A 15,039-nucleotide genomic window follows, 5' to 3' on the forward strand; every position below is an offset into this window, starting at 1 on the left:
CAAACATCCAGTATGCTGGTTCCAGCTTCTTTCTTCTTTAATTACGCTGAGTTGCTCCCATTTTCACTTATTTATTTTATAAGTCGAGCTTGAATTTATTTATATATAATTATGATTAATCATATAAGATAATTAAATTATAAATAATATAGTTATAATTAAATTTAAAAATATAATTAAAATATATAACTATATAAAAAAGTTATTTATGATCATTATAATTTAATCAACAGTACCATTTTATTATTAATGTATAGTTATTATGATTTATTGGATATATCATTGATGACCCAAATATGAAATGAGTTTATCAACTTGATAAGTGAATTAAGTGTAAGTTGAGCTTAATAACGTCATAAATTTTTATTCTATTTTATGGTGTATTTAGATGTATTAAAGTTATAGAAATTTATTAAAATTTATCTCTGAAATTTAAATTTTGAATTTTTATTATTTTTTATTTAAAACAATTGATTTCAAATTATTGTAAAACCATACAATAAATGATTTTAAATGGTGTAATGGGTAATCACATAACTTATATTTTTTTATTATTATTATTTTGTACAGATTGAAGTGATAATTTTAGAAGTTTCAATCGAAATTTCTCAGATGATGTTACGGATTATTATTATAACTTTGTTTTGCAAAATTTAATTAATTAATAATGGAAATAAAATAATTGATAATTTAAAATTTTTATTTTTCCCATCTTATGAAAATAGACTTTTTTCCATTCATCTTAAATTATTATAAAAAAATAGTTACTCTATTAATTTCCTAATATGTGAATATTTAATGAATATTTTTATTAATAAATACACCATTGAAGTAGTTAAAATGAAGGGTAAAAATATTTACAAGTAATTTAGTCCATGAAATTTGATAAAATCTATAATTTAATTTATATCATTAAAATATCATTAACTTACTATTAATTTTATTAAAAATGACTAAAATATTCTTATATTTATTTTCAATTTAAAAATTATTTAGTCCTTTAGATTTAATTTTATTAGCAATTTAGCCCTTAAAGTTTTATTTTATTAATAATTTAGTCTTTATATTTTTAAAATGTGACTCCCATTAAATTAAAAAAATTAAATTTAAATCATTAAAATATAAATTAATTACTTTAAGATCCTTAAAAAATTTATTTAATTACAAAATCATCCATATATTTTATAAATTGATCCTTAAAAAATATAGCTATGTATAAATAAGCCTTCATAATTTTGCAAAATTATATTTGCCATATATATATATATATATATATATGGTTTGGAGGATAGAAAGAAAATAAGTGATAGACCTAAACTAACTTGGAGGAGAGTAATACAACGTAACCTAAAAACATTACACATTTCTAAGGATTTAACTCAAAATCATTTAGAATTGAGAAAAAGAATACATATAGCCGACCATAAATTTTTTGAATCAAAATTTAGTTGAGTTAAATTGTGTTTATATTTGCTATATATATATGGAGGAGAGTAGCACAACATAACCTAAAAATATTATACATTTTTAAGGATTTAACTCAAAATCATTTAGAGTAGAGAAAAAGAATCTATATAGCCTATCATAAATTTTTGAGATAAATGTTTAATTAAATTGAGTTGAATTGAGTTTATATTTGCGACATATATATATATATATATATATATATATATATATATATATATATATATATATTAACAAGAATTGCACATATATAGATACTGTCAGAATTGCAAGAATCCATAGGGAGGCTCCTTCTAGGGTAACGAAGTCAACAGTTTTAGAATGATAAAGGAGTTTGGCGACAAGTTCAACGCTTCCTCTCAATTATTCCAAAGCAATTTTTTTTTTTATATATATTTCATCTTAATTTTTTTTTCTCTGCAATTTGATATTCATTTTTTAATATGCTAAATTGCATTAAAAAAGCTTATTGGGCAAACTTAAAAAAAAAAATATCATAAAGATCAAAAATGAAAAGCCCACAAAAGGGAAGGCAACAAACTCAACCCAACCCATCAATTTTCTTAAAAAATAAAATAAAATAAAATAAAAAAACCCAACAAATCAACCCATAACCCAAGCAAACCGATCCATAACCCAGCCCAACTCAACTCACCTAGAACCCACTCATCCCAAGCTAGAGAGCTAGGTGTTGGGAATCCCGCATCGAAAAGATATGAAGTAAAAAGGTAATATATAAGTGATTGAGTTGCAATATTAAATTGACTAATCATTTTGATATATAAAAGCAACCTAATTATTTATATAAGCCTAAATTAAAAATGAATTAAATTATAATTTGACTGACGCACCCATAAAGCTGTATAATTGAGTCTATATTGGGTTAAACTATTAAATTAACTAATCATTTTGATATATAAAGCAACCTAATCACTTATATAAACCCAAATTAAAAATAAATTAAATAATGAATTAAATTATAATTTGACTGACATTTTCTTCGAATTTAATACTAGGGTTATAGTAAATACCAAAAAACCACCAGAGCTTAGAAGTTAGAGACCGAAGTCAAACCTATCACTAGCAACATAAGGAGCAACAAATCACCCAGCAAACACACAGCAACTCAATCTAGCAATGCCTCCCTTCTTCTCGACCACTATCTAAAGCTCAGCTCAACTACAATAATGGGGCTACCGCAGAGCTCTGGCACAATAAGCCAAACGAAAAGTCTTTCCAGCCATTGTGTAAAAGCAGATCCTGAAAATGCGATACAGCCACAACAAAGATATGAAGTAAAAGGCTAATATATAAGTGGTTGAGTTGTAATATTAAATTGACTAGTCATTTTGATGTATAAAACAACCTAATCACTTATATAAGCCCAAATTAAAAATGAATTAAATTGTAATTTAATTAATACTCTCTCCGAGTTTAACACTAGGGTTATAGTAAATACCAAAAAACAAAGAATCAAGTTGTCCATCAGCCTGAGCTTGCTACCACCAGAGCTTAAAAGTCAAAGACCGAAGTCAAACCTATCACTAGCAACACAAGGAGCAACAAATCACCCAGCAAACACACAGCAACTCAATCTAGCAATGCCTCCCTTCTTCTCGACCAATATCTAAAGCTTAGCTCAACTACAATAATGGGGCTGGCGCAGAGCTCTGGCACAATAAGCCAAACGAAAAGGTCTTTCCAGCCATTGTGTAAAAGCAGATCCCGAAAATGCAATACAGCTGCAACAAAGAAAACCACTTATTGTAGAGAACAAACCTATCCTTCCCAACACTAAACTACCATCACCAGCGGAGCAAGTGTAAAAAATAAGCCTCTTAGTGAAGGACAACCTGCATGAAAAATAGATCAATCCAAACAAACTAAACCCATATACATGATGAACCTTGCTGGGGAGGACAAACCCTTGAACTAGGCTAGAAGCATAAAACCAGAAACTAGAAACCTTCACTTACCAGAAGACCAGGGAAGCCAACGAGAAAGCAAACGAAGCTCAGCGAATTCGAGATGAACCAACAACCCTAAGGTTGAGAGAAAGTTATTTGTTGCTTTTTTGGCAGGCGTCTAGAAATTCTTTGCTAGTGAGGTTGTTTACTTGATATTTCATATTTGGAGACTTTAGAATGCCAACTCTACACTATCTAAATGGACTTAGGACTTAGCCTCTCAATTAACCAATTAATCGTCACTATCTCCACACGGCCGTGGCCCTAAGGGAATTATTTTGTAAGGATTTTGCACTAGCCTAGTGGTTCTCAACCATCAATTCTCACCTTCGTTTTTACTAATCAAAGAAACTACATAAAAAGAGCCTTAAGTGGTTTGCAAGCTTTGATTAAAGATTCATAACCCATTATTGGAGTAAGTCGTTTTGGCAGAATATGATATTTCATATTTGGAGACTTTAGAAGTAAACTTTACATTATTTAAATGGACTTGGGATTTGCATTTAGTCTCTTAATAAAACAATTAATTGCCACCAACTCTACGCGGCCGTGGAGGACTTACAAATCTCATTAGCCTTAATTTAATAAGGAAGGCAGAAAGAGAAATTTCACAACAAGAAAATTTTAAAATATATTGCCAATGAAGATGTTAAGGATTTCAAGGGAAATCTACTTGATCAAGTTCGAAGAATATGGTTAATGATGTATAAAAAAAGAGAATATGGTTAATGGCATCATAAAAACGAAATTTCCTGGCTTGGATTGAGTTATAATCAAATTAAAATTACACAAACTATAAGAATTGAATCAAAATTGTGAATAACTACAAGGATTTGAAATCGTGGGGAATCATCCCACTTAAACTATTAGTGATTTTTGACAAAATTATCATGGTTTAACTTTTGTCAAAAGTGTGTGCCTTCCCCGTTCATATGTGTGCGTGTGTTCTTAACCAGTTAAAAAAATGTGCATTCTTTGCCTTTTATGATCATGATGAGAGCAAAAACAGAAGATTAGTCAATAAAAATTTCCTCTCCTCACCTACAGACCGCAGAATTTGGCCAAAATATGAGACGTTAAATTGCAATCTCTGGGAGCATATGACCAAGAACGTCCTGCAAGATAAGAAGCTCGAGAAACAGAGTCATGCAAAGCAACTCCCAAGCCGTCAAGGAGAACGTACCAGCTTGTAACTTATCAATTATGGACTTACAATCAAATTCCACGACAAGATGTGAGAAGCTCAGATCCACAGCTAACCGAAGACAGAAGGCAATTTTGTGACAGTGACTCAGGAAGAAGGAGAAGCTCAAGTCAAGAGTAAGAGGGAACAGTTCAGGAGTTATTTGATTAGTTTGTTACTGCAGTTACCATTTGTTACTGTAACTAAATGTAGAGAATAAACTCAATGCATTACCAAGTATAAATACTATATAAATCTTGGATTAGAGATCATCTTATCAATAATACAACAATTCACTCTCTTTCTCTATTTCTCTTCTCTCTCTCTCTCTCTCTCTCTTCTTTCTCTAATCTTCTTCCTTTTTTCTCCCCTTTCTTCTATTTTCTCTGCCCTTTCCTCTGTTTTCTATTTGGGTTGTGGCTCTGCCACAGCAGCAATAGACATAGCTTCAGCAATTTCCGGCAACCATTCTCCAACAACACATTTAGATGGACATGCCAGAACCTCACCAGCCTCATTTCTATACACTACACTGAAACCAATTTGCCCAGGAGTATTCAAACAAGCATCACAGTTTCATTTTGATCCAATCCAATTGATGAGGAGGCTGCCAGGAACTAGTGCAAGGTGGACCAACAACCCGAGGGCAATGAGGATCAGCAGAAATCACAAAGAAATCATCCACTAAGCTTTGGACTGAACCCAAGCAGCATCAAAATACAAGTGAAAATGAAATTTATATTATTGGTTCAAAGAGAATACTGGATAATACAAGTAATTTCTATTACTGAGTACTCTGTGTCTTAGCAGCATCAAACAGAATACTGCATTAGGCATAATTCCAAATAATCACTGACTAACACGAGATACCTCAAATGAAAAACATCGAGTTTTCCAGGTTAAGATGCAACTGGTACAGCTGCTCATCAAAAGAAGTCACTCCTGATGTTGAAGGCGGCGATGATAAGCGTTGCACATGGCGGGACTATAGATCAGTGACACAGGCTTGGTGCATTGAGCACAGGTAAAGTGTCTTGCCCATGAACTTCATGTTTGAATTCTCCACAGAACTTGGAACACAACTGACAAGAGGCAAAGACGCTAGCCCAAATGGATATTTTGATTGGGCTATTACCATTCCTAAGGAACAAACAATAACCAACTATTGTGAGAATGCATTGACCAAATGCACAAACCAATGCAGCAATGTCCATGACAGAACCAAGACGAATGCCGCTTTGAGAAGGATAATAAAACCAAGGTATTGTGCCACACCACCGCCAAGTAGCTCGTTCTTTCTGAGCCTTATACGCAAGCTCGAAGGTGCAAATAAACAGAGCCAGGAAAGACATCCCCACGCATATTGGCAGAAAAAGAGAGTAATGCTGGGAGGAAAGCTGCTCGAAAACTATTGACAAGAGCTCAACAATGAAGTTGGCAATAGCAAACATCCGCTCGAGAGCCTTTATAGAAGGAAAAGAAACAATCAAAGAGTGTTAAAAGATTGGAGAGAAATTAGCAAACATGCAAGAAAGTATAGTTCTTAATTAACTTGAAATTAAATATGATACTTTGATTTCAACTTTGACCTTCATTTTCAAATTCTGTGTTCTGCAGCATGTCCTGCAAATGCCATTGCCATGTTCAACATCCATGCAGCCGAAATGATCAGTCTCAGGTGAATGAGGTGGTGGGGAAGCAAGACAAGACTGGATTTCATTGTCCTCAGTTTGACCCTTGTCCAGAGAAGGGCCACCAACAAATATTTAGAATATAGAGATTTTATAAAAGAAAAGATTAACATAAAACTTACAATGAAATTAAAACAAAATGAAAAATTTTGAAGTAGTATAAGAAAATGAAACCATTCAAAAAGAAATATCAATTTTTTTTTTTGGATCAAATACCCTTGAATCCCTGCTGTCCACATCGCAAGAGCCTGAGTTGGGATGGATATGCTCTTCACTTTCCCTGTGGCTATTGCCAAAGGGGCTCTCTCTTGAGAAACGAGTTCTTGGTCTGCGGAATGTGTACTCTTCCTTGGTCAAATTCTTCATCTGCACATTGATCTTAAAAAAAAAGTAGCCAATTACTCCCAAAATTTGAAACACATTGAATTTACTTCTATCACTATATCCTCACTTCTTCCAATTGAATTTACTTCTATTATCTTCTTCCCACTTATCCTACCTGCACCAGATCCGTCTCAGAATCACTTAAGCTAAAATTGATGTCAGCTTCAACACCCTTGAATTTGATAGATGTTCGATCATAGGCTCTAAATACAGAAATACATTATGTTAAACACAAAGCTTAACTTGGAATGTGAGATCAATATAAAAATTAAAAATAGAACCAACAAATATTCTGTTTGATGTCATATGCCTCTTGATTTTAGGTGCAGCTCCCTCCTCTTTAAAGATAAATGAGTTTAATCTGTCCTACTTAATCACATACAAATGATCTTCAGCTGCTCCCTGCCTCTTGAATGAGGCAAGTTTTTTCTGTTCTTGATGTTAAATCTGTCGTCTTAGCTTAGAGTTGTATTGATTGTTTGTATTTAAATTTTTAAGTATATTATGTGTGATCTCCTCCCTTGATTAGTGAAAAGAATGTGTTATGTTAAAAAAGGTAAATTATGAATTACACCCTTAGGTGTGTATTTTATGAGAAACAATTTAATTCTTAAAATTTAATCCAATTTAAAATAATTTAATTTTTAAATTTTATTTTATTAACAAAATAGTCCCCACAATTAAATTTTATATTTAAGTAATTATTTATTTTATATTTAAATAATTATATATTTTATTAAGTATTTAAATGTAAAATAAAGCTTATAATCATTTAAATATATATTATTTAAAAGTATTTAAATATTATACAACCAAATTTTAAATCAATACTATAAAAATTATACCAAATTTAAATTAATTTTTCATTTAAAATAAAATAAAATTTAATTTTTTTAAACAACTAATTTAAAAGAAAATTTAATTTAAAATTTGAGAATATTTATAAATTATAAATAAATTATAACTTTAAATATTTGAATATGATTATATATTGTCAAAATAAATTATATCAGATCATATAAAAATAAATTTTTTATATAATTTTTTTCTTGAAAATCATGTTAAAAGAACTTTAATATACAAAAAACATTTTTTTCCAAAATTATATGTTATAATATAAAAAAAATTAAGAATTTAGTAAAATATAATTTTGTTATTAACTATATAATTATAAAAAATATTTAATTTTTTTATAAATTAAATATTTAAATAAAAATTTAGATGTATGAAATATTTTATTAATAAAGCAAAACTTCACTAATTAAATTATTTTAAATTGAAAATAATGTAATAAAATTAACAATTAATTTAACGGTAAGGTCTAATATATCAATATAATTAAATCTCAAGATTAAATCATCAAATTTTTTCACAATAGGAGGATCCTATTAAATCATTTCTCAAAGCTAACTTATAATCTTTGACATACCTAAAAACAAATTTATAATTAAAAAATAAATAAATAAATATTCACTTTCATTTTACAGTATTCACCTGGCTGGTGCAGCATGGGCAGTATCGAATTCACCTAAGCAAATGCACAATATCAAGGTCAGTCAAGTATAAGGAATAGACAATGGCAAAAGAATATTCATTTATCATATCTATACCTAGGTGGACTAGTTTCCCTTCATCCCTGCACCAAAATGGAGAGAATAAAAGAAAATTATCCAAACAATCCCAAATTTGGAAATCCACTCAATTCAATATTTCATTCCACTTCAAATTTCATTCAACTTCACTAACATGTCTACCTCAATGGAAAATATTGATAAAAACTTAGAGCTACCAGATCAAAAACTTAAAAAAATAAAAAATCAAAGTACCAGCTATGAGATTCCCATCTCTCAGTCCTTCTGTAGAAGGTAACTCCTCTGTTCTGTGAGCTCTTAGACCTAGGTCCCCTCCTCCTCCTGATATTTCCCTGTACCTCTCCCCCACTAATTTCCTGTCCAATTTCAAACGAGAGATTCTCTTGCCTAGCTTGCCCCTGATAATTCCCAAAATCCTTGCCCACTTCCCTTCCATTGCTTCCCAGAGAAAGTTCAGTAGTCACCGCTGCGTCGTTTTCATTTTCAATTCCATTCCCGCCACCTCCTACTTCTACTATATCATCAACAACCTTATTATTGTCATTAGCAGCATCTCTGAGCAGACTGACGATTGATGAATCAGAGTTTCCCAACCTTTCCCCCTCCTTCTGTTCCGAGTTCTGAGTTGACTCCACCGATTCCGCATTCAGAGTAACGTCAGACATAGAACCTACTTCCTCTCAAGAATTTCTCGTCAGAGAGCTTAGAGCCTGGAGAGTTAAGGGAAGGAATTAATAAACAAGAACACTAGTCGCTCTTCCACTGATGGAAGCTTCCTCCTAAAAGCTAAACAGTACTTGGGCATTGACTTAGCTAGCCAGAAGTCAACAATAAGCAGCTGCCAGCTATAAGCTAGCTGTAGAAGTTTCCTGCCCTTCATCATTCTTACTCTTCCCCTTTCTCTGCCTCTTCCTTGTATAGAAAACAAAGCAATTAATAATATTACTTGAGTCTCAATGTATTTTTTCAAGACTATTACTTAATTTTAATTTTTTTTTAAAATTCAAACTCTCTAAATTTCAATTTAAATAAACTTAATATTATCTTTTAATCTTATAAAATACCATAAATAAAAAAAATATTTATCTTTGTTCACATTTTTCCTAATTTTATTTTTTTAATCAAAATTTAATAAATTTTAATTGCTTAACAATATATGCACACTGCTAGGTTATGTAATATCCTATAAATTTAAGAAATATATAATTTATTAATTTGATTATGTTAGTATTTTTAATACATTTTAATATTTATTTTAAAAGTTTTAAATTTATAACTATTGATTTTGATAATATTTAATGTAATGCTATTTATTTATAATTTGAAAGAATAAATTGAAATAAATATATTTTCTACATACTATAGCCAATTATTTTAATTTATTATTTTAAATTACAAATAAATAATATTATACTAAATACACTTAAATTCAAAAATAAATAATTACATTTAAAATTTTAAAATAAATAAATATTAAAATGTATTAAAAATATTTAAATAATCAAATTAATAAATTATATATTTCTTAAATTTTAAAGTATTATATAATGTAGTTACTGTCTATGCATAATTTATTCAATTTTGATTAGGAAATATGAAATTAGCACTAATCTAGCTAGAGGCAGAATGAATACGTATAAGACAAATATAAGAAGCTCATGCAACTTGTGCAGCTGCTCATCAAAAGAAGTCACTGCTGATGTTGAAAGTGGTAACGATGAGGAAGATCAGCGTAGCACATGGAGGGACTAGCGATCAGCGAGACAGGCTTGCTGCATTGAGCACGGGTAAAGTATCTTGCCCATGAACTTCATGTTTGGATTCTCCACAGAACTTGGAACACAACTGACAAGAGGCAAAGACGCTAGCCCAAATGGATATTTTGATTGGGTTATTACCATTCCTAAGGAACAAACAATAACCAACTGTTGTAAGAATGCATTGACCAAAAGCACAAACCAATCCAGCAATGTCTATGAAAGAACCAAGACGAATGCCACTTTGAGAAGGATAATAAAACCAAGGTATTGTGCCACACCATCGCCAAGTGGCTCGTTCTTTCTGAGCCTTATATGCAAGCTCGAAGGTGCAAATAAACAGAGCTAGGAAAGACATCCCCACGCATATTGGCAGAAAAAGAGAGTAATGCTGGGAGGAAAGCTGCTCGAAAACTATTGACAAGAGCTCAACAATGAAGTTGGCAATAGCAAACATCCACTCGAGGACCTTTATAGAAGAAAAAGAAACAATTGAGGTGCGTTAAAAGATTAGAGATAAATTAGCAATCTTGCAAGAAAGTATAGTTCCTAATTAACTTCAAATTAAATATAATATTTTGATTTCGACTTTGACCTTTCTTTTCAAACTCTCTGTTCTGCAGCTTGTCCTGCAAATGTCATTGCCATGTTCAACATCCACGCAACTGAAGTGATCAGTCTCAGGTGAATGAGCTGGTGGGGAAGCAAGACAAGACTGGATTTCATTGTCCTCAGTTTGATCCTTATCCAGAGAAGGTTCACCAACAATTATTTAGAAAATAGAGATGATATAACAGAAAAGGTTAACATTAAACTTACATTGAAATTAAAACAAAATGAAAAATTTTCTAGTATAAGAAAATGAAAACATTCAAAAAGAAATATCAATTTCTTTAGATCAAATACCATTGAACCCCCGTTTTGGACATTTTAAGAGCCTGAGTGGGACTGGAGATGCTCTTCATTTCCCCTGTGGCCATTGCCAAGTGGATGACTAAACTTCAGACCAAGATCAATTCCACCACCTGCAACAGAAACCCATTAAACAAAGATTTCCTCAGCCATTGCAGTTGCTGATTAACATGAGGAAGATACCTTCATTCCTGGCCTCAAACATTTCACCCTCATATGTAATAGGATCAAAGTTGGTCACTGCATCCCTTCCATCACATATAATAGCTGCCCTGTCATATGCCCTGCATTACACAAAATTTGAAGGAAAAAATGTATTGGAATGGAGATTTTAGAGCAATATATCGAGAAACAGGAGAGTATAATTGATGTTACTTGTACCTTGCAGCTTCTACTTCACTGTCGAACAACCCAAGATAAATATACCTGCAACCAAGCACCATAGTTTCCATGATGAAAGCACCACTGGAAATAATTTCTTCTCTGAAATAGGCTTATTCAGAATTGTTTTTCCATACTCAAAAAGGATAAAAACATCGCAGTTAAAAAGTAGTAGGATATAGATCTCAGTGACACACCAAAAGGCACTTAAAAAAGAGTTATGTCTACTCTTAATAGAAACAAAAATAAAAAATTGTCAGAAAATCTTAGTTTCTAATGGATCCTCACTTCTTGCCTAGGAATTGGCCCATTCTAGCTTCCCATCGCCCACACTTGTGCAGTGACACCCCCCGATATTTCGAGCTACCTCTTGAGAAACCAGTGCTTTGTCTGCGAAGTATGTATACAAATTCTTCCTTGGTTAAATTCTTCATCTGCACATTGATCAAAATAAGAAAAGTATCCATTACTCCCATAATTTGAGACACATTGAATTTACTTGTATCACTATCCTAACTTCTTCCCAATTGAATTTACTTCTATCAATTTCTTCCCAGTTATCCTACCTGCTTCAGTTCCTCCTCATAATCACTTAAGTTAAAATTGATGTCAGCTTCAACACCCCTGAATTTGATAGCCGCTCGATCATAGGCTCTAAATACAGAAACTACATTATGTTAAACACAAAGCTTAACGTAGAATATGAGATCAAGAGAGAGAGAGAATCAACAAATATTCTAATTGTTAGATGTCAACCATGATTGTGGATGCAATCTCTCTCCCCTTCAAGATAAAGGAATATGATCTGTGAGACTTTATCGCATTTAAATGATCTTGAACTGCTCCCCGCATATTGCATTAAGCTAAAGTATTTTTTTCTGTTCTTGATGTTAAATCTGTCAACTTAGCTTAGTGTTGTATTGATTAATTATATTTAAGTATATCATGTCTAATCTACTCCCTTAATTAATGAAAAATTAACTACGTTTCATGTTAAAAAAATACATAAATATTCACTTTTCTTTACAGTATTCACCTGGCTGCAGCATGAGCAGTATCGAATCCACCTAAGTAAATGCAATATTAAAGTCAGTCAAGTATACAAGGAATAGACAATGACTAAAGATCCTTCATTTAAAATCACATCTGTACCCAGGTAGACTTGTTTCCCCGCATCCCTGCACAAAATGGAGAATAAAAACGAAAAAATTATCCAAACAATCCATATTTGGAAATCCAATCAGATAATATTTCATTCCACTTCAAAAATTCATTGGACTCATAATCCAGATGTGAATTGAATTCTTATAGTTATAGAAACGACACTAATATATCACTGAGCTAATTAGAAAAAGATCAAGGCATACTTACTTTTCACTAGCATGTCTACTTCAGAGGAAAATAGTAAAAAGATGTTATTTAACAGAAGAAACTTAAAATTTGCATTTTATAAAACTTCGATCTACCAGAGCAAAAACTTAAATTTATAAACCAAAAAAAAAAAAAAAATTCAAAAGTACCAGATATGAGATTCCCATCTCCCGGTCCTTCTGTAGAACGTCACTCCTCTGTACTGTGAGCTCCTAGACCTGGGTCCCCTCCTCCGCCTGATGTTCCCCTGTACCTCTCCGCCACTTATCTCCTGGCCAATCGCAGACAAGACATTCTCTTGCCCTTCTTGTCTCTGAGAATTCCCTGAATCCCTGCCCACTTCCCTTCCATTGGTTCCCAGAAATAGCTCCGTCGCCACCGCTGCGTCGTTGTCATTCTTACTTTCATCCCTGCCACCTCCTACTTCTACCATGTGATCGACACCCTTGTTATTGTCATTATCACCATCTCTGGACGGATTGACGATTGATGAATCGGAGTTCCCTAATCTTTCTCCCTCCTTCGGGACCGAGTTTTGAGTTGACTCCAACGATTCCGCATTTAGATTGAGGTAAGACATAGAAGCTACTTTCTATCAAGAACAGCTGGAGGAAGTTTCTGTTCGCCGAAGAAGAAGTATACAGAGAGCTTAGAGCTTGGAGAGCTGTGTCTTGTGGATCATAAGGGAAGGAATTAATAAACAAGAAAATTAGACGCGCTTCTACTGACGGAAGCTTCCTTGTAAAAGCCACTTCAGCTTTCCAAAAGGACATTGAACCCATTTGCCCCTTGGTTGTGGTGCAGAAGATGTGAAAATTTTCTTCATATGTCTGCACTTTTCCTTTTTCTTTTCCTTTTTCTCGATGGATTTAAGGATTTTTTAAATCTACCCAATGACCCCCAAGTCATTCTTCCTTTTCTTTCACTTTTAACTGTAGAATAAGCATTGATCAATGGGTAAGTTTCTACAATAAGCATTGATCAATGGGGAAGATTCCAACTTTCGCTTTTCAGTCACTTCCAAGTAAGTACTAAAACTTCTTTAGATTATGAACTCTGTCATGGAATAATTGAAACAACAAATTTCTACAGATGAGGAAAGAATATCAAAAGCTGAAACGGACAATCATGTGCAAGAACCTGCAAATTATTAAGGGATCTGCAGGGACTAATTGTCTGTAGTGTCTTTCACAAGGTTTACAAGAGTTTGTTTATAACAATCATCCTGATTTCCATGCAAACTAGTAGCTTTGAAGGCCATATGGCAAACACATGCGATGCCATATTTATCTCTTTGAAATTGTACACAATTTTAAGTATCCACATCCTGCAATTCAAAAAATATCAATGCCTACCTATCACTCATCTGCTAGATTAGGTTCGAGTTCCTACTTCTCCCATTCAAAAAAAATCAATTATAAACTAGGAAATTTTGCAGTCAGTATCCTTCAAACGATATTCCTCTTATCACAAGGCTCCTGCATGCACAGTCCACGAAAACTCAAGAGGAAACACTGAACTAGAAAGACACAGACTTCGAACCTATTAGAATCAAGCACAAACTACTTTTCCGGTTTGGAGATTGGAAATGCAACTCAGCCATCTTGATCGAAAATGTGTATATATCTCCTGTCCCTTCTTGTGAATAGACAAGGAGATACCTCAAACGAAAAACATGGAGTTTTTCAGGTTAGCGTGCAGCTGTTCATCAAAAGAAGCAACTGATGATGTTGAAGGTGGTGATATGGTGAAGATGATGGAGAAGCTGAAGGGTGATACAACTCAATTGAATCATTGTAAAGCCGACCCCTATGAGTATCCAGGGATGGATTGAGCTTGGGTCCAAGGTGTCACGGAGGCCTCACGTGGTTAGATATTGTCCGCTTTGGGCCTCGGCCCGCACGGTTTTGTTCCTTGGCCGAGCCTCTGCCCAACCCAAAACACGTCTACCCAAGCAAGGCTACCCCATTCATATTAGCCCAGTCACTCCCCCATACTTGGCCGATGTGGGATTGAGTCACCTCTGTTACATCTCCCCCACCCGATCCTGCAACGACCTCGTTGCAGTCCGGCCACCCTGCCTACACCTCTGTGCACTTGGCGTGAGTCGATCAAGATGGGTCGGCTCTGATACCAAATGTCACAGGGGCCTCATGTGTGTAGATATTGTCTGCTTTGGGCCTCGGCCCGCACGGTTTTGTTCCTGGGCCGAGCCTCTGCCCAACCCAAAACGCGTCTACCCAAGCAAGGCCACCCCCTTCATATTAGCCCAGTCACTCCCCCATACTTGGCAGATGTGGGATTGAGTCACCTCTGTGACATATTACTGTCACAGGG

At 33.3% G+C, this 15,039-nt stretch overlaps 1 protein-coding gene and 1 pseudogene across 3 annotated transcripts; both read right to left on the reverse strand.

Moving 5' to 3' along the window:
* Window positions 1-5,332: 5,332 nt before the first annotated feature.
* LOC110673353 (uncharacterized) lies at window positions 5,333-9,193 on the reverse strand. Of its 3 annotated transcripts, none has more exons than XM_021836463.2 (7): window positions 8,516-9,193; window positions 8,300-8,325; window positions 8,184-8,217; window positions 6,805-6,892; window positions 6,522-6,683; window positions 6,186-6,350; window positions 5,333-6,077 (listed from the first exon to the last, which is right to left on the reverse strand). In XM_021836463.2, exons 1-7 carry the CDS (start codon window positions 8,944-8,946, stop codon window positions 5,607-5,609), a joined length of 1,377 nt encoding a protein of 458 aa, XP_021692155.2. In that variant the 5' UTR covers window positions 8,947-9,193; the 3' UTR covers window positions 5,333-5,606. The 3 variants fall into 3 exon arrangements, with proteins under 3 accessions (XP_021692155.2, XP_021692156.2, XP_057989242.1); XM_021836464.2 differs by having other exon boundaries at window positions 6,204-6,350; window positions 8,516-9,191; XM_058133259.1 differs by lacking the exon at window positions 8,300-8,325 and having other exon boundaries at window positions 8,516-8,870.
* Window positions 9,194-9,836: 643 nt separating this feature from the next.
* LOC110673357 (APETALA2-like protein 5) lies at window positions 9,837-13,571 on the reverse strand (annotated as a pseudogene).
* Window positions 13,572-15,039: the final 1,468 nt, after the last annotated feature.

The sequence above is a fragment of the Hevea brasiliensis genome, chromosome 14 (assembly GCF_030052815.1).
Source record: "Hevea brasiliensis isolate MT/VB/25A 57/8 chromosome 14, ASM3005281v1, whole genome shotgun sequence".
Taxonomy (NCBI): Eukaryota; Viridiplantae; Streptophyta; class Magnoliopsida; order Malpighiales; family Euphorbiaceae; genus Hevea; species Hevea brasiliensis.

What these genes read in the sequence shown, in the direction of transcription:
- LOC110673353 (XM_021836463.2), bottom strand. Translation starts at nt 8,946, where the DNA reads ATGTCTGACGTTACTCTGAATGCGGAATCGGTGGAGTCAACTCAGAAC. An exon ending in GCCCATGCTGCACCAGCCAG is followed by an intron (nt 6,893 to 8,183) that starts GTGAATACTGTA and finishes TTCTGTATTTAG; the next exon opens with AGCCTATGATCGAACATCTA. An exon ending in AGGTCAAAGTTGAAATCAAA is followed by an intron (nt 6,078 to 6,185) that starts GTATCATATTTA and finishes CCTTCTATAAAG; the next exon opens with GCTCTCGAGCGGATGTTTGC.